The 19,412-nt window shown below is 42.9% G+C and overlaps 1 protein-coding gene across 1 annotated transcript in view; it reads right to left on the bottom strand.

The window, feature by feature from the left end:
• Positions 1-19,412, bottom strand: part of LOC118897516 (probable ATP-dependent RNA helicase DDX60) — an 82,498-nt gene that overhangs the window by 27,601 nt on the left and 35,485 nt on the right. The window contains exons 18-26 of the mRNA XM_036856798.1: positions 17,866-17,985; positions 16,664-16,759; positions 13,102-13,217; positions 12,123-12,265; positions 11,914-12,023; positions 6,551-6,655; positions 5,875-6,003; positions 4,687-4,808; positions 2,592-2,750 (exon numbers count right to left, since the gene is read on the bottom strand). Coding sequence (XP_036712693.1) covers positions 2,592-2,750; positions 4,687-4,808; positions 5,875-6,003; positions 6,551-6,655; positions 11,914-12,023; positions 12,123-12,265; positions 13,102-13,217; positions 16,664-16,759; positions 17,866-17,985 — 1,100 coding nt within the window. The remainder of the gene's footprint in view (positions 1-2,591; positions 2,751-4,686; positions 4,809-5,874; positions 6,004-6,550; positions 6,656-11,913; positions 12,024-12,122; positions 12,266-13,101; positions 13,218-16,663; positions 16,760-17,865; positions 17,986-19,412) is intronic.

Genomic DNA, 19,412 nt, shown 5'->3' on the forward strand with positions numbered 1-19,412 from the left:
AGTCAGCTCCTAATATGAGAATATGTGCTAACCAGTGTCCCGTCTAACTCCATTTCAGGGGTGAGAAATACAGACGAAGCAGTGGACGCACCACCAACTCACTTCCTGTGACATTCCCTTCACCTCCAGGGGCAATGCCGGGACCAGCACAGGCAGAGGACTAACGGAGGCCCCCATACTGCTGTCTAAGGATTTCTAAGTTTTAAATTGAGGTACCAAACTTTCAGATAAAATACATCCTCCTCCTACCCTGACAAATAGAGCCCCGTAACCACCTGGAATCTGAAGGGTGAGAGTGAGCTCCAGAGGGATGTCTCCTGAGCTGCACCAACTCCTAACTTGAAGGGAATGGCTGCAGATGGGGAGGCCAGCGTGGGGTTCTCTGAAGCACAGGGCCCGGGGCAAGGGTCCCAACACCCTCAGTGTAATCATGGTGCTGAATGAGGTAGGAAAATGCTGACTGAAAGAAAACACACAACCTAAAAGTTGAGAATTATGTTCTATTCGGTGGACACTCTTAGGACTTCAGGCCCTGGAGACAGCATCTCAAATAACTCTGAGAGACTGCTCCGCGGAGGTGAGGCAGGGGGCGCTGGGAGCCAGGATGCACAAGAGTGTTTGCAACAAAGACCAGGTGGTCGGAACATCAAAGGATGACTGCTAACTAAAGAAAACCAGACACCTCAAGTTAAGGAATTTAGCGCTTTTCTGTGTATGGGAAGATGCAAAAGTCTGGGCTCACTGGAATCATTCCTTTGATGTGCACCTCAGCTCTCTGGGGCCAGTGTCCTGTGCTTTCCCATCCTGAGTCCCCTCAGGGTGCACTGCCGGGGAAAGTGGTGGCTTGACGGCTGCAACATCCTTTGTTTACCGATAGGACAGCAGCATTCTTAGTTCATGAAAACATTCGTCTTATTTTTAAAGCTTGACTTGTTGGTCACTAATGCAACTTGACATCGTGACTGCCAGCGTCCTGAAGAAAAGCTGTCTAAGGACTAGTGATTGAAAAGGCTGACACCTACCATCACTTCCAGGGAAACAGCATAACAGGCAGAAGGAAGAGACACAGAAGTGTCAGCAGGAAATTCTGACTTGCTCCAGAATGTGAAAAATCTGAGCCCGAGAAGCTCTAAAAGCTGTTTCAACTTCCAGGGAAGTAACTACCAATCACTGCAAAATATGTATGGGCCAGCTGTGACCTGCCATATGGGCCAGCTGTGACCTGCCAAGCAATGTGTTAAGACTGTGTAAGCAGCTCTTTACAGGAAACCGCCCTCAGCAGGAAGCCCCTTTCCTTGTCACTTTAGCAGAGCTGTACTGTGACTTTTCACCAGGCATCCCGTGCCTTACTCATCTCCAGCCCAAGCACAGCTTTCAAGTCTTTTGATCACACGATACTTTGCCTAACTTATCGGTTCTTTCTGTAGATCAAAGAAGGAGGAGAGAAGAGTCAGTAATTAACAGGTGACCAGATCTCTGCCCAAGCTTCCCCTTCAGTAATCTCCCGAACAAACTGCGTGATCAAGAGGACATCTAGAGGAGAAAATCACGAGGAGTCCACGAGCCTGCACACAGTGGGGGACGGCGGTGACCCTGACCCCCATCTCAGTGATTAACTGAGATTACTCCCCTCCTTCCCTTTACAACTTCCATGGCCGAGCAGAATCTCACAGGTGGTTTTGGGGGGGACACTGAGTCCACCATCTCCCCAGACTGCTGGCATCCTGATTAAAGGAAACTTTCCTTTCTGCCGACGTTTGGGAGTACGTAATTGATTTTGTAAGCAGCAAGCAGCAGGACCCAAGTCATTCGAGAACAACTGGATATGTTAATAAAAAGAGGAAAACGCACGGTCCCTGCTGTGAGAGAGCTAACAATTTAGGAAAAAGACAGCAACACATCATAATCGACCTACTAAATACTGCAGCGTAGCAAGAGCCCGGGAGAAAGGGCACTAAATCTAAGTGGGGCATGAGGGCAAGCTTCAGAGAGGGACAGCGAACTCATGAGCAGAAGCTCTGGGGGCGAGCCGGAAGGAGGGACCTCAAGGCAGAAGGGCCATGTCACGGGAAAGTGCAGGAGGATGTGTCACGCAGGGAGAAGAGTAAATGTTGAGTATTGTCGGATGAGAGTAGTAGGACGTGATGTGAAAAAGTGAGGGCAAAACTCCAAACATGGTGGCCCACCAACAATGGCCCAGGAGAACAAACAGTGAGTGTGGCTAAGTTAATCAATGAGAACGTCAGCAAGAGCGGTGTCAGCTACACTGCAGCGTGGGGAGCCTCGAAGCTCCCAAGTCCAGGAAGAAGACCGCTGTGATCGCCCAAGGAATATGCGAGCCTGTCTAGACCAGGCTGCCACTGAGGATGGGAGGGTGGGAGGAAGGGAAGACGCATCTCAGACCCAGAGTCATCAGAATTAGACACCGAGAACAAGGCGGGAGCCAGGAGCACACACAGTTCTCCGAAGCCCAGAACTGGCCTGCAAATAAGGGACAGCTAGGATGTCTGTGTAGCCCAGTGTACGTTCCTGTTGGGACTTGCGACGTATTTCAGCCTTCCAACCACCAGCGTGCTGAGTCACATACTCACATTGTCTTCTGTGTCTCAAGGGATTTTCTAACTTTTCGAAGTTTGTTCTCCATGCCATAGGCCTCCTTATCAGCCTTGAGGGGCCTCCTGCTCTGTTGCTTTATCTCTAGGAACGTTTTCACACTTTCAGCGCTTTTCTCTACTTCCCCTAAGTTAAATCTGGAAACAAAGGAAAAGAATGCTTGCCTTGAAAGTAATGTGATAAATACAATTCAGTCATATAGCCATCCACTGCTGTCATCCTGACACACAGCTGTTGAGTTTTTAATCTCCACTTTTATGAGCTTCATCCTGAACAGGCACACGAGGTGTTCTGGGTCAGCAGACCCATCATTAACCAACTTACAGGAAACAAGAAGTCCCCTCCTGGGGCAATGGCAAGAAGAGCCCCCAGAGATTTCTCCTGGAAGAGGGGTCAGGCACCCCACAGGCAAGGAACAGATAACAATGGATTTTCTCTATTTACAGAAGAGAGATGTTCCTCCTCCCCCTCTTAAGAGGTGAGAAAAAAATTTTTTACTCTTTTTTATTTATTTTTATTGTTATCGTAGTTGTTCTTGTATTTAATTCCACTGGTCTTTAGGTCTGCCTTGTAACAGAATCAAAGACCCTTAGTATTAGATAAATATATGTAAGTCCAGATATTTTTTTTTCCGAAGTATAGTTGATTTACAATATCATGTTAGTTTCAGTTGTACAACATAGTAATTCAGTATTTTTGAAAATTCTATTCCATTTAGGTTATTACAAGATCAGGGCTATCATTCCCTGTGCTATACAGTAGGTCCTTGTTGCCTATCTAATATATAGTAGTTTGCATCTGTTAATCCCAAACCCCTAATTTGTCCCTCCCCACTTTTCCTCTTCCCTTTGGTAACCGTAAGTTTGTTTTCTATGTCTGTGTGACCGTTTCTGTTTTACTTATACATTCATTTGTATTATTTTTTAGATTCCACCTATAAGTGATAGCATACAGCATTTGTCTTTCTCTGTCTGACTTATTTCACTAGAGAATATTATGGTTAGTGATATAAGTCAGATTTCGTGACGGCCAAATCTTTTGTGAATTTTAGTGCCTCCTTTGCTTTTCTCTGTGTTTTTTTGTTTTCAGTTTTATTGAGACATAATTGACATATAACACTGTATACGTTTAAGTTATACAAAACATGACAAGTTGATAAAGGTTTACATAACAAAATGATGACCATAATAAGGTTAGTTCACAAAACCACCACCTCACAAAGTTACCTTTTTTTCCTTTTGTGGTGAGAACATTTAAAATCTACTCTTAGCCACTTTCAAGTATGCAATACAGTATTGTCACCTGTAGTCACCATGATGGAATTAGATCCTCAGGACTTATTCATTACATAACTGGAAGTCTGTACCTTTGACCAGCATCTCTCCCTTTCTCTCACCCCCATGTCCCTGGCAACCACTAATCTACTCTCTGTTTCTATGAGTAAGGCTTTTTCAGATTCCACATACAAGTGAGATCATATAGTAAAATTTTGCTCTTTTAGGCAGGATGGAGAGAATTGGGGGTTTTCATCCTAACTTCTTGGACTGTGACCATTTCTTTCTAGAGACCAGGTAAACCCAGGAGTTACTGGCCTCTACAATCCAGAAATGTCTCCAGAGTCTGGGCTTTATACCTTTTGAAATGGAAATACCTAGGGACATATGGTCCAGACTTCCTGGCACCTTGGGACTTAAACTAGCATATTGTAAGGCTACTTTAATTTTATGTGGGGTAATGGTGTGCATAAACATTCGACCTCTTTTGTAAAAAACCTAGGTATTGACTGAAAATTAACAAGACCTAATTAAAAATACACTAGTTTATAGTAAAAGGAGAAGAAGAAATGGAGAAGGAAAACGAAATAAAGAAGGTAATATGTGATAGCACAAGTAAAATTATTTTTGTAAGAACTGAACTAGAAAGGTGTAGTTTTAAATATGCGCTCTAATAACAAAAGGGCACCAAAAATCGTATTGAACACTATTTTACCAGAGTCAAGTTTGCGTAACTTCCCTCTACTTAAAAGAATGCATCTAATACAAATTACAACCAAAAACAAATTAAATGACTTACAAAAAAAACAGTGCAGGTAACTTCTCCATTTGCCTTAGCTTTTCGACGAGAAATGGAAACATAACTGTCATGTTTTCTGAACTAACAACCGCAGGACGAAGATTCCTCAGGACCATTCTGGCCTGTGGCAGTGAAAAGAAAATTATTGTAAGTTCTGCATAATGAAGACATGAATTCCTGCTTCTGGCTAAAACATGTTCATAGTTATCTAATCTATATTTCTGTGGTTCTTTAATAGAATACGTAACAAAAACAAAAATAATGAAAGTGTAAGATAAAACACTGCAAAAGAACCATCAAAGAAATATATAAATCAATATTTATATATCATATACTAGAGAACAGAAAGATAAACAGTAATAACCATGCACGTGCAATTTAACATGCCATTTTTTAAGGCAACACAAATCAGTCTGGAAGAGGATTATTTGGTAAATGATCCTGGTTCCACTACATGGCAGGAGGTGGGGTAAATCAGTTTCTCTCTACATCATGTAACATATATATACATGATATAAGTTTCTCTCTATATCATGTATCACTTACAAATACATTTTAAAGGTTTTTCTTGACAAAACAAGTGGAATAAAATACAATTATATAGGAGCAGGAGGAGATAATCTAAGTTAAAATATAATGGGAAAAACTCACCTGAGAAAACTCTAATACATGTCACACCCCAAAAATCAGAAACCTTAATATGTGACAACAGAGCGAACTCCAAAATAAAAAGACCAGCAACTTACTTAAAACAAATATGCATAACTCATACGACCCTGGACTAAGGTTGTAATACAAAAATAGTTCCTACAAATTAAAATAAAAATCATAAAAGAAAAAAAAACTTTCCAGATGAAAAAGAGATAAAGGGATGAAAAGCTCTTCTCAGCTGCTGTCACTGTGATTCCAATCCCGAGCACCATGACCAGGACTGTGGAAAGGGCCCCTCTGTCCTCATCCGTCAGAACGTGGAGCACACGTCGGCGGAGGGACAGAGGACAAGACAAGGACATAGGTCCTTTCTCTCTCTCTAGTCTATCTCAGAATCACGGGACTTCATGCTCAACTGAAAATCCTACAATGGAAGTTGAAGATTTAAAAAAGCCAGAAAATAGTAATGACTGCACAGCACAACTCAAGGGAACAAGGACACAGAGGTGCTTCACCCAAAACACGTGTGAGAATTACCTCCTTGACGTGACCGCTCCTCACCCAGCCTGTCAGTTCTGCCTTTAAGCTCTCTTCATACTTTCTAGCATCCGTCTTTCGAATGACTATTTTATTCTTAAAATGAACAAATTCCTCCGGACACAACTCCTTGAAAAGGAATACCACAAAATTCAATAAAATCATGCAAGAAAATCCAAAAGTGTTTCTCAGCAATATGTCTCATTAACAGAATTACAAGCGTCTTGAGAGTAGAGGTTGAACTTCTATCTCCCCATCTTTTCTGGTGTGTAAACCTAATAGGATGGTGAACTCTTAAGGCAGAATGTACAGCAAAACCAAACAGGAGATGAACACAGACGGACAGACAGAAGGGAGGGGCGTGAGAGGAGAGAAAGGCAGGAATAGAAACCCAGGACCCAGCACACGGGAGGGGAGATGAAAGGATTGTCCTATCACAGAAAGTGAAAGAGGAAGCGTGCTCAGGAGTTCAGGGGCATTTGGCCCAGCTACAGGAAAACACAGACTGTCAGGAGGAAGGCTGTCAAGAGATGGGGCAACCTTATCTTGGAAAGAGTCCACTGGTAACTTTCAAAGATCAGATGCAAGTGATTGGAAAGAGTGAGAGCTTGTCTTTGTGAACAGCAGTTACCATCCACTTCAGTCAATTCAAAATAATTGCAGAATTACTATTTACCTGAGCCCTGGGCCAGCTTTCCCAGAATTCAAACATGGTATCATAAAGCTGGATCATTTCTCGAGGTGAAAGGGTCAGGTCAGAAGGGAATCCAAACTTTTCAATCTATGTTTAAAATAAAATTGAAAAATTTAATATTCCTTCTATTCCGTCTGACGTTCCATCCTCTGCCTCAGCATCACTCATCATCATGAACCCGAAGACACTGAAAACAGCACTGATCTAAAAGGCTCAATAACGGCTCAGCGCAAACAAAATACTGACCAAGAGTGTCCCTGATTTACTAAGAGAGAAAAACACCCAAAAGCCCACCAAAAGGTTTTTGTATTTCCTAAGACCTTTCAGCTGAGCCAATTCTCTTACGAGGGCTGGGAGGCTCAAACATCTGTGCACTCAGTTGAGTCAAGAACACACAGCCTCCACCCTGTAGCTGGAAGTGGAACTGATTTAATTATGGATATGATTCCTGGCTTTTGAGCACCAAACCAGGCTAAAAGGGGCAAATCTGATCTTCTCAAGTCCTGTGATAACTTGAAGGTCACCTTCACAACACGCAAGGAAACTTCTCCCCAGGTTACTGACTTGGTTCTGCTAAGCCTTCTGGATATCCACGTCATTATTTTTCCACAAATATTTTAAAATATAAATTAAAAATTCCTGTTCTCCAAAAGCTTGTACTGCAGTAAATGCTACTGGATTCAACCACTGTTGCTACGAATCCACTGCCTGTGAAACTATGATCCCTGAGACACTGGCAGGTTTTGTTCAAAAGAAAAGTTGGGGACGGGGGCGGGGTTTTATTCTAGGAATAGGCTTCCTCAGGGGTTCTCACTGGAAACGTTAAATCTCCAAGAAGGGGCTACAGTATCCAGATTTCTCCAAAGTTATTTGACAATAGGGAACTTGTTTTAGTAAACAGCTACTAAGTTATAAAACTCAGGTTTGGAAGTTCTGGGCTAAAAAAAGCCACCCCAAACAATACAGCTGAAAAAAATTGTTTGGTAGGATGGAAAGTGCAATCAAGTTTGAATCAGAAGATCTAGTTCTAATTCTACCTCTAAATGCTAGTTCCTCATTTACAATATAGGATCAAAATATCTGTCCTGCCACCTTACAGACTGTGCTAAAAGCAAACAAGATAAATACATCAGTACAGGGTTTTTTTAAACTTTTTAAACTAGTAGATAAATAAGTCTTGAAGAGCTAATGCCCAGTATGGTGATTACAGAAAACGAAGCTGTATTATGAACACCAAACATGCTAAGAGACTAGATCTTAATTGTCCCACCACAAAAAAGGGATGAGGGGCTTCCCTGGTGGCTCAGTGGTTAAGAATCCCCCTGCCAATGCAGGGGCCACGGGTTCTATCCCTGTTCCGAGAAGATGACACATACCGCGGAGCAACTAAGTCCGTGCGCCACAACTACTGAGCCTGAGCTCTAGAGCCCGCGAGCCACAACTACTGAGCCCATGTGCCACAACTACTGAGCCCGCACGCCTAGAGCCCGTGCTCCGCAACAAGAGAAGCCACCGCAATGAGAAGCCTGCACACCGCAACGAACAGTAGCCCACGCTCGCCGTAACTATAGAAAGCCTGCGCGCATCAACGAAGACTCAACACAGCCAAAAATAAATAAATAAAATTTAAAAAATAATAAAAAGTAAAAAATGTTAAAAAAAAAAAAAAAGGAAGGGATGAGGACTCAGACTTGACACAGGTGGCAGACACACTGCAAAATAAATGTATCAAATCAACATGCTGCACCCCTTAAACTTACACAAGGTTTTATGTCAAACATATTTCAATTAAAATAATCAACCAGGCTCTGAATAAGGCTTGTAAAAATCTATAGGATGCAGGTGATTTCCTGGAATCACTGTTTAGCATCTCAGTCTGAGCACTGAACTAAACGAACAGAAAAAAACTACATTCTGCCAAATAGTACGTGAATATGTTATTTTGGAATGTTAGCATTTTCTTCTCTTATTATTACTACTTAAAAGTGGCAACTTATTTTGCCTAAATAAAATAAAATAAATCCAAGAACTATCATAATTTTTAAGACACAAATCTTCTGTTTTGGTCACGAGAATGCTTATGATTTCTTAGGGCTTTTAAGCTTTTAAAAAAGCCTGCGTGTCCTTATTTCTACCATGGAGGGCAATTCTGCCTTTGCCACGGGTTTGTTGTCAGAATTAAGTTATGTAATATGTGGCATAGGCCTAGTAAACTGCCTGGCACATGATCGATGCCTCAACTGTCGCTGTGACTGATGAATGACCAACCTACAGGTCTTAATGTTTTTAATCAATTTCACAACTCCGTGGCTAAAAGCTGGGCATTCCTTTCAGTTGGTCTTCACTATATGATAACTTACGAGCTGGTAAAAAACTGAGCCAGCCCAGGTGTAAAAGGAAGAGACATAAAAGGTCACAGATTCACAACCTCCTTCATTTATGAACACACAGCATTACCCACGACGTTGTTTGGGCAAATCACATCGTCCCCAACCTCGCAGGTGACGGAAGCACTGCTCCACGTGCAGGCGAAAACGCCCAGTGGCTCGGCTCCTCCCACACTTGCTGGGGCTGACACCGCCACCCCACCCCACCCCCGGCAGCCTGCAGCTGTCCCTGGGGGGCCGGACAACTCTCCACTCCGCCAGAAACGAGCCTCACGTGAAGGTGGGCACTCCCTCACCTCACTCATCCTGCCCCCCTCCCTTCTGGAACCACCCCTGTGACAGAGCTACAGAGCGGACGCCCAAGGGGGACGGCTCTTCTCTTTACGTTGCCACAGCTCGTTACGCTTTTCCACGCCACCCGCTCTCGCACATCAATCTGAAGTCTACTACACAAGATCAGGAAGCATCTCCTTGTTCAGAAAGGCCGACCTGCTTTTTATCACTGATGCTTTAGGAAACATCCCATACACACAGCTGCCAAAATACATATTTAACACTATCCAAGCCCCATTCCTATTGCCAACATCTGGGAGCCTGAAGGAGACTCATGCAGCAGCGTGACCTTTGCAGAGGTCACATGGGGTTAGGGGAGCGGGAGCAGCTTCACAGTTGTTCCATTAATAGGTACTGAGATACAGGAAAGGCACTTGGACCACAATGCCCGCCTCGCCAAGTTCTCCCAACCACTGTGCTCACTGCTGTTTAAAGACAACCTGGGCTTCCCTGGTGGCGCAGTGGTTGAGAATCTGCCTGCCGATGCAGGGGACACGGGTTCGAGCCCTGGTCTGGGAAGATCCCACATGCCGCGGAGCAACTGGGCCCGTGAGCCACAACTACTGAGCCTGCGCGTCTGGAGCCTGTGCTCCGCAACAAGAGAGGCCGCGACAGTGAGAGGCCTGCGCACCGTGATGAAGAGTGGCCCCCGCTCGCCGCAACTAGAGAAAGCCCTCGCACAGAAACAAAGACTCAACACAGCCAAAAATAAATAAATAAATGTAAAAAAAAAAAAAAAAAGACAACCTGCCCTGAACCATCTTAACACAACAAATGACTGCGAAAATACTACGCTACTTAAAAACGCCATGAAATAACGTGGAAAGAGAAGAGAAAAGGAGAGAAAGAGAAAGGAGTCTTGTTATCAATTTGTGGGTTATCATCACTATTCTAGTTTGGGGATGTGAGTTAGGTCACAGGAATTTTGCCCACATTTTAGTTTTCTTTAGAGTGTAGATAGAGCCACTGCCACACAAAAGAGAAAGTTCCATAATAAAATCCTGTTGGAAAATTACCATCACTAGGATTCATTCCGTTGCTTTTAGAAGCTACTGCATCACAGCCCAAAGGCTATAAAGTGATTCTCACTCACTCCCTCACCCAGGCATTTGTCCACCAGATTGTTCAGAATACAGTGATAAGACTGCAGGCTCTGGAATCGATCTATCTGAGACTGCATCCCAGCCCCACTCCTTCCTCAGTGGTACAAGTTCTCTCTGCCCCACCTTCCTCACTTGCCAAATGGGAATATCAATACAGCATGTATCCTAAAATTGCTGTGATGGTTAAAAGAGACAAAATACGTAAAATTCCTAGAACCCAAAGTAAGTGCTCCATTTGAGTTGGCTATATTTGTGTCATGTACATTTTAATTTTATATACATAGCAGTTAGTTACAAACTACAAGGACACAAAATTTGTCTTCAAGGACTTAAGTCTAGTAAGAAGACAAGCATGTAAAGAACTTCAGCAGCAAGCTGACCATAACTGTTGTCATACAAGAAAAATATAGACAAGGTGCTATGGAGAGAAGATTCCATCCAGCTAAGGAAGTCACAGAGGATTCTGAAGAGGTTTCCCATTACAAGGATCATCAAAGATGAACAGAGTCTGGACAACAGGCCCTTTGCATCTGTGCTGAAACACTCCAGTTTATATATAAATCATGAGGGCTTCCAGGTAAAATCCATCAAGTGGATGAACAGAAAGGACTTGGGGCCAGTTCCTAGAAGACCTGGGAAGCCTAGCTAAGGAGCTGTGCCTTTTGCCGGTTCCAAAGAAAAGCCATCAGAGGCTCGGCAGGATCAGAATTATCCTTACTAATTATTTATCTAAATTAGCTTTCTGATCCAGATGATTATTTAGGCAGAACATGGAACTACTCCCTGTGACATCAAATATTTTAAATAAAGAAAACTCCATGTGCCTTAAAAATTGTCCATTTAGAAGGCTCATCTGACAACAGAATTTAGAGTATATTTAAGTTATCCAGTCTTGGAAGGAAGGCAAACTATTGCTTAATTATCACTTTGAGTGGCAACCAGAGCTTTAATGGGCCATTCCCGAGAATAGAAGGAAAAAGGAAAAATAATATGCAAGAAAAATTAAGAAATCTTCCCCCACTCAAACCCCAGTGCGCCAAATGAGGTCCCCTTAAGACCTCCACCTTACTGATTCACTACCAAAAAGTCATGTTGTGATTGCTATGTTAGTGAAAAGCGTCTTTTCCTTGTTTGACCTAATTCACAGCAATCAGATTCTCACACGTACAAGGTACTGTCCACACACAGCTGTAACTGCATTAAGAGAAGTGTTAGTGTCCACGAAGGTGGACAGATGGGACACAGGTGCTGAGAAGAAGGAAAATGGGCAAAGAATAAAGAAAATCGACCCAAAAACACTTCAGGTTAAGATGTTCAGTCATTCTTAAGCTTTGCAGATGTAGGCACCACTGAGGAGCAGATGAAAACCATGAAGTTATTCTTGTTACTCTTAAAACTCAGGTTCAATGTCTGTTACAGAGCATCGATTCTGTAATTCTGATCAGTGTCGCCCAGGCAGCTTTGCAATATGATACAAACCACCAATGAGGCTCAGAACAAACATGGCGGAAGCATCACTCACATGGTCCGTGGTCAGCGCAGCGCACGGGTGAAAATGGTCAAAGGAAATGTCATGATTGTTTACCGAACATATGTGCTTCTCTAAATCATTGTATCTCTCTGCATAGAGCACTGGAAATGAAGAGCAAGGATTTCCAAATGAATGAACACACAATGGCTGGAATAACTTGAAAGGAAAAGATAAAATTCCTATGAACATGTCAAACATACCAAGTCTCACTTTATACGACTGCTTCCTCAGCAAGTAGTCTTGGTGAGAACTGGCGCGGCAGCCGGCATTTCTTGAAGAAGCAATATTTTTTTCCATCGTACTCTCTGTTTGTTGCCAGTACCGTTTTACGGATTGTAGCCACCTTAAAAATTAAAATTACATATTATTTAGGCAGAACATGGAACCACTTCCTGTGAAAGGATTTTAAAGTATTTTAAATAAAGAAAATTTTATGTGCCTTAAAAATTACTTAAGGGAATAGGCCCTGGAGCCAGATGACCTAAGATGGAATCCCAGCCTCCTTACCATGGGCTGAAGCTCTTGGTTGGATCACAAAATCTCTCTGGGCCTCATTTTCCACATTTAAAATGGAAATAATAATAGCAGTATGGAAAAGACTATCTAACAGTAGTAATGAAAATAATAAATCATAAGGGTTGTTGGCCATTTAAAATAAATTAACATATGCAAAGCACTTAGAATAGCACCTGGCAAATAGGAGTCTTTGCTCTAATTGTTGTTGTTAGTGGGCAAAAATCTAGCCCAGTGAATAAATAATATGGGATTTTCAACTAATAAGGCTTCACTATCTTTCTAAACATCTACAAAGTGGGACAACATAAGAAATCTCAAGGTCCATGGCAGAGCATGTCATTATACCATTTTAATTTTATTTCTTGGTAAAGGACAAAGAAAAAGAAACATAAATCGATAACTTCTGGTGAACCTTTTTTGAGATATGGGGGAAATTTCCTAGTCAACTGCAGATCCAGCTGGGAGAACCCTTGATTTTCCTTTATAGAGTGTGGTCTTGCTCAGCACCTGCCAGGAGGGGTGACTCTGTTCCTTGAATATCCAGAGATGAGGTAATAAATTCACCAGAAAGTTATGAAACTCTCCAGAACCCAGATAGAAAGCATGACATTCAAACATTCAAAATAGATAAGCATTCTGTCCGGACTAGAAGCTAATGCCTACTCAGTGAGATGCTCCGGGTTGCTGATGGTAGCAGAAAGGGCCAGGAACGGACAGCGGATCATGACAAGGAGATGCTCCCAGACTTCTGCTCCAATTTCTCCACCAAGACAGTGGACCTATTAAAGACAAAAATTCTCCATTAAAAATGAGCAGAAGGTCTGAAAAGATATTTTTCCAAAGAAAACAAACAGATGGCCAACAGGCACATGAAAAGATGCTCAACATCACCAGTCAACAGGAAATGAAAATCAAAACCACATGAGATATCACTCGTATCTGTCAGAATGGCCACCATCAAAAAGAACACAAATAACAAGTGTTGGCAAGAATGCGCAGAAAAAAGAACGCTTGTGCACTGTTGGTGGGAATGTAAATTGGTGCAGCCACTGTGGAAAACAGTATGGAGGTTCCTCAAAAAACTAAAAATAGAGCTACCATATGATCCAGCAATTCCACTTCGGAGCATTTATCCAAAGAATACAAAAAGATACAAGCATCCCCGTGTTAATTGCAGCACTATGTATAACAGCCAAGATATGAAGCAATCTAAGTGTCCACTGAAGGATGAGTGGATAAAGAAATTGTGGTATGTATATACAGAATGGAATATTATTCAGCCATAAAGAAGAATGAAATCTTCCCATTTGTGACAACATGGAAGGACCTCAAGGGCATTATGCTAAGTGAAATAAATCAATAAATCAGACATAAAAAGACAAATAATGATCTCACATGTGAAATCTTAAGAAACACACACACACACCAAAAAACAAGCTCAAAGACATAGAGAACAAATAGGTATTTGCAACAGGTGGGCATGGGAGAAACGGGTGAACTGCTTTTGTTTGTTTTAGTTTAGTTTAAATAAATTAAATAATTTTTCAGTTGATTTAAAATCAGCGAATGAAAATAAGACAGGGAAACTTGAATCATCATACATGGTCTCCAATTACCTTTAATCAACCATGCCAAGTTTACATAAATATTGGCAAATTCAGGCAATGGAAAATCTTAACACAAATTCTTTTTTTTTTTAATATTATTTATCTTGATTATTGGGCCTTTAACATTTTTTTTTAATTTATTTATTTATGGCTGTGTTGGGTCTTCGTTTCTGTGCGAGGGCTTTCTCTAGTTGCGGCAAGTGGGGGCCACTCTTCATCGCGGTGCGCAAGCCTCTCACTATCGTGGCCTCTCTTGTTGCGAAGCACGGGCTCCAGACGCACAGGCTCAGCAATTGTGGCTCACGGGCCTAATCGCTCCGCGGCATGTGGGATCTTCCCAGACCAGGGCTTGAACCCATGTCCCCTGCATTGGCAGGCAGATTCTCAACCACTGCGCCACCAGGGAAGCCCACAAATTCTTTTAATTCCCATAACCAATCCATCAATAATTCCTCTTTATCTTACTTTCCAAAATGTCTTTCAGATCTAAGCATTTTGTCCATGTCCACGGCCCCCAAGTCAACCACAATACCCTCCTGGCCACCCTCCTAGCTCCCCAGGCCACCCCCTGAATTCTTCACATCACAGCCAACAGATACGTCTCAAGGATGAATTCCATCAGGCCACGTCCACAATTACATTTCTTCAATATCTTCCCATTGCATGTGGAACAAAATATAAACTCCTGAACAGGGCGTATATGTTGTGCTGGGGGTAACCGCCCCCCACCTGCCTCTCCAGCTTCATTCAAGCCTCTCTCCCATCCTGCCCTCACTTTTCTCCAGACACCCTGAACTTTGCTTTGTTCCTTGACCACAACTTTCCTACCCCAGAGCTTCCACATATATGTCCCTTCTGCTCTTACCCCTTTTGAACTTGCAGAGTTCGGCTCAACGTCGCCCCATTGGAAGACTTTCTGACCAGCCACTGCGGAGCCGTCCCCCTGCTGTCTCCCTGCCATCACCACAGTGGGGTCACACTGATCCACCTCGTCACCGTACACACCGATGCGGGCTGCCAGCATCATGGGTAGGCGTAGCTGTCTACCCCCTTTTTTCCAATGATTCTGTGACTTACCCTGGGCATTCCCAGCACCAACAGTGTCTGGCATTGTGGAGACACTCCTTATATATTTGCTGAATTAATGAATGTCCTTTGACCAAATAAAGCAAATGGAACTAGATTTAGGGAAGATTCTCAAATGTGGTCTCCTTTAAACAGATTAAACTATGACACCTGGCAATCAACTGGAAAGAACTTACTATCAGAGCCAGACAATTTAAAAAAGAAAAAACTTCCCCTGCCCATTTGGCTTTGCCCTAGTCAGATAATACACCAGTCCGCTGAGTGGTGACCTTAGGCTTCCTACAGATAACACACTTCCTTGGTTCTGCCAGAATAGACATCAGTCTCCAAAGCCCGTCAGCTTTACCCTGACATAAAATTGGGGAAGCTGAGGTGCCCCATGTCACAGCATTTCAAAGCTTTGAGATTAGAGTACATTTCAAAGTTCTAGATTGCAAAGACAAAGCTGTTGGATTTTTTTTTTCAATATGAATATTCAAGGCCTTCAAGATGTAGCATATACAGAATGAGCAAAAAAAAACCACAGTAAGTCAGATTCAAACCAATCAAAAGCACAGCTTGCTTGGTAGCTTCAAGCTTACAACAGGAAAAATGAAGTGAAATACAGGCTTATCATCATTTTCCCCTTTAAACTGAAAACGCTTTGGAGCAAAAGAATTCTTTTACAATGCTTTAAGTCTCTTTGAATAAATATTCTTAATTCTGCTGTAAAAACTTTCTCAATATCTTTCATTTGCTCTATAAATGTCCATTATTTTCCATCCTGCTCTCTCTGCCCAGGGAAACTGACCCACAGAGGCTACTTCAAAAGAGCTCCAATGCTCTCTGGTTCCATTGGCTTTGGCCAAAGGAGAGCCTGGGCAAGAGACCTGAAGGGAATGAGGGTGAGGTCTTTGTGCCATTGGCTGCCTTCCTGGCAGGCTACCCTGAGCCAGGTGTGCTCCTCGGCTAAGGCAGCTGCCCTTCGCAAAGCGGTACCACAGTCAGAATCTCCCTGTGGGTCTCAGTGACCATATCTTTGCCTTGTCCCTTTAGGCTGAGGGGCTCCTCGCCCTGGGCTACTGCACTAACGGCACAGTTCCCCCGCCCACACACCTTTGCAAAAAGCTCTTCTTGAATTCTTCCATTTTGCGTGTGTCATCTGTTTCCTGCTGGGACCATGACTGACAAGATACTGTACATAATTGACATCATTGTTATAGCCCCAAACTCTTTGCTTTGGAGATCAAAGATCAGATTTTTGGAATCTCTGTCCAGGAAAACATATGCCCTGGTGGTGAGTTCTGCTCCTCTGAAACGGTGGTCACCAAAGACAGTTCCTCTGCCATCCAGAGGTCCGCAGACACAGATACCCTGTCCTGAGCCAGAACAGGAAAACAGAGCCCAAAGACTGGTGTGATTCACAGGGGAAAGCCAGTGTCCTCCACAACCGAAACTCCACGCAGACGATGAACGCCCCGAAGCAGCAAATGTCTTCAGTGTGGCGCTTATGCAACCAGGAACTCAACCCAGAGAAATAATACCAAACCTACCTCATCAAATATAACGTATCTGATCCTCTTCACCCACGCCTGGCGATGTGGAGCTAGCAGCAGAATTTCAAAGCAGGCCGGCACTGTGATAAGTACCTAAAAACAAGAACATTGTGCAAACAAACACTTTGAGCACTTGCTACACCCAGATGTAGTTCTAAGAATATGAAAGAGAGAGTTAAAACTCCTGAATGGACCTGCTGATTAACTAGAATATGATATATTCGTTTGAACCTTGTGAAACTGCAATTTTTATAGGTCAAAATGGTAAGATATCAGATTTGAAGTTTAAATTCTTATTTATGAGCATTCACGGTAATAACAATAGGAAGAGTTCATTGTCACAGGTTTATTCCTTCAAAATCTGACCCCCAGGTTCAGTTTAGGTTGAAAACCGTTTATTAAAAGTGAACAACTATGGAAGTTGGGAGAGGATGGGGCAGAGGAAGAAGGTGAACTTCAGAACACACCTGGTGACGCTTTGGCCCACCTGGCTTGGACTCTGGAGCGCATGGCAGCTGTCACTGCTACTCCACACGCAGCCGAAATGGCCAATGTCATTGCCCCAGCCCTGCTCAGTCCCAGGGTGCCGAGGGTGGGGCAGCATGGGGGCCGACAGCCGGCCTCTGTCGGACCTCACGCCCCGCCCCTGGGCAGCGGTGCTCTTACAAATGGCGATGTGGGTGTCACATCTCACACCTACCATGCAATGTGCTATAGTCACGTTTTCACTTTCTGTTTAGCTGTAACTGTTTCCAGTGAGTTTAATAAGGAGGGAAACTGTCTGATTTACTTAACACCATGAAGTCCATCCATAAATACAACATTCTGAAATTATGATGAGTATCCTTCCCATCAAGAAAGGTCAAGAAACAGTTATTCTGAATGGAAATCAGGTTGTCAATTTTTATAAAATGGGGTTCTTCAGATCATTTTCGATCCACTTATAAACCAAGATGATGCCACGAACTATAACTGAAATCTGAAATCAAAAGGTAAGTGTCCTTGAGAAAGATGAGCTCCATTTCTTACTCTCTGGAATATAACACTGTTAAATTTTCTCTAAAGCCACTTCATCTTTTATAAATTCAAGAAAATTCCTTCTACAAGCCCTTGTCAAGATATTGCATTTCTACTGAAAGAGACTTCTAAGTACTATCATATAATTCGATAACAAATGCGTTAATTAGTGTATGTCCTACCTGAGAGTTGAGAGCCTCATGACGGTAGTCCCGTGTAAAAACACCACACAGACTTTCACCGTTTGGCAGATTTTTGTTAAAACGATTCTCAACAGTTGCTGCCACTTGATTGACAAGGGCCTGATTGACAGGGAAAAATATCCATTAATCACATAATAAAGTACAGGGGAAACCTCAGAGAGAGAACAACAGGCACTGTCTAAAAATACGTACTGCTGGGAGGGCAGGAAGCTTCATCACCCCTTTCTCCTACCATCTGCCTAACCCACGGGCTGTCTTTGAGCTCTGTGACTGCACGTGAACCTCACTTATGACCTCGACCCAATGTAAAATGGGAAAAACCGGCTTCATCAGAGGGAGAAAGCAGGAACCGCTGCCCACACATGACAAACAAACAGCTGATCCCTGGGCGACCAAGGCTTAGAAAGAAACCGTGAGTCTATGCAGAACGGCCAAGGAGGGCAACCGGGGTGCGCGTGTGGGTCTCGTATTGGGGGCGTCCCCAGACCTCAACCTGCGAGTGTACAGGGGCCCCACACCCCGGACTAGGCAGGCGGTGGCTAGCGGCATCTGAGAGTGCACAAACCCATACACGTCTCTGTATTTCACACTCTAGGCCCAAAAAAGTCTCACCTAGATGAAAATGTAAACTTTAAAACATAAGCATAAAGATACTAGAAAGTGGGCTTCCCTGGTGGCGCAGCGGTTGAGAATCTGCCTGCCAATGCAGGGGACACGGGTTCGAGCCCTGGTCTGGGAAGATCCCACATGCCGCTAGAGCAACTAGGCCCGTGAGCCACAATTACTGAGCCTGCGCGTCTGGAGCCTGTGCTCCACAACAAGAGAGGCCGCGATAGCGAGAGGCCCGCGCACCGCGATGAAGAGTGGCCCCCGCTCACCGCAACTAGAGAAAGCCCTCGCACAGAAACGAAGACCCAACACAGCCAAAAATAAATATAAATAAATAAAAATTTTTTAAAAAAAAGCTTTAAAAAAAAGATACTAGAAAGTGGACATTTTCACATATTTTCATATATTTGAGCACACTCGGAAACACTAAACGGAAATACTGATAGATCTGACTACACAAAGATATTAACAAAATATCATTAATATAACCGCAATATAGCAAAAAGATCAAATGACAAAAGTATACTGGTTATACTTTACAGAGAAAACATAATATACTTATTATACAAACTTCTGGCCAATCAATAAAAAGTCAATCCCCTTCCACTACAAGAAAAAGAAAATGGGCAGATTTCATGAACAAGTAGTTCATGATTAAAGAAATATCACTGCCCAGAAATCATATGGAAAGGCTCCCCAATCAGTGATCACAAAAATGCAGATTTATTATGAGATGGAAATTTTTACCTAGCAGTATGGCAAAAAATGTTTAAAGATCATAGGAATGTTGGAAAAAAATAAGAGGATATATATACTGCCATATACTGTCAGAGGGAATAAAAATGGATTTAAACTTTTAGAAGAGTAATTTGGCTTCTAAAACCTTTGGGTTCTAAAACTTTTAGAAGAGGAATATG

This window comes from Balaenoptera musculus, chromosome 6 (genome assembly GCF_009873245.2).
Source record: "Balaenoptera musculus isolate JJ_BM4_2016_0621 chromosome 6, mBalMus1.pri.v3, whole genome shotgun sequence".
NCBI lineage: Eukaryota > Metazoa > Chordata > Mammalia > Artiodactyla > Balaenopteridae > Balaenoptera > Balaenoptera musculus.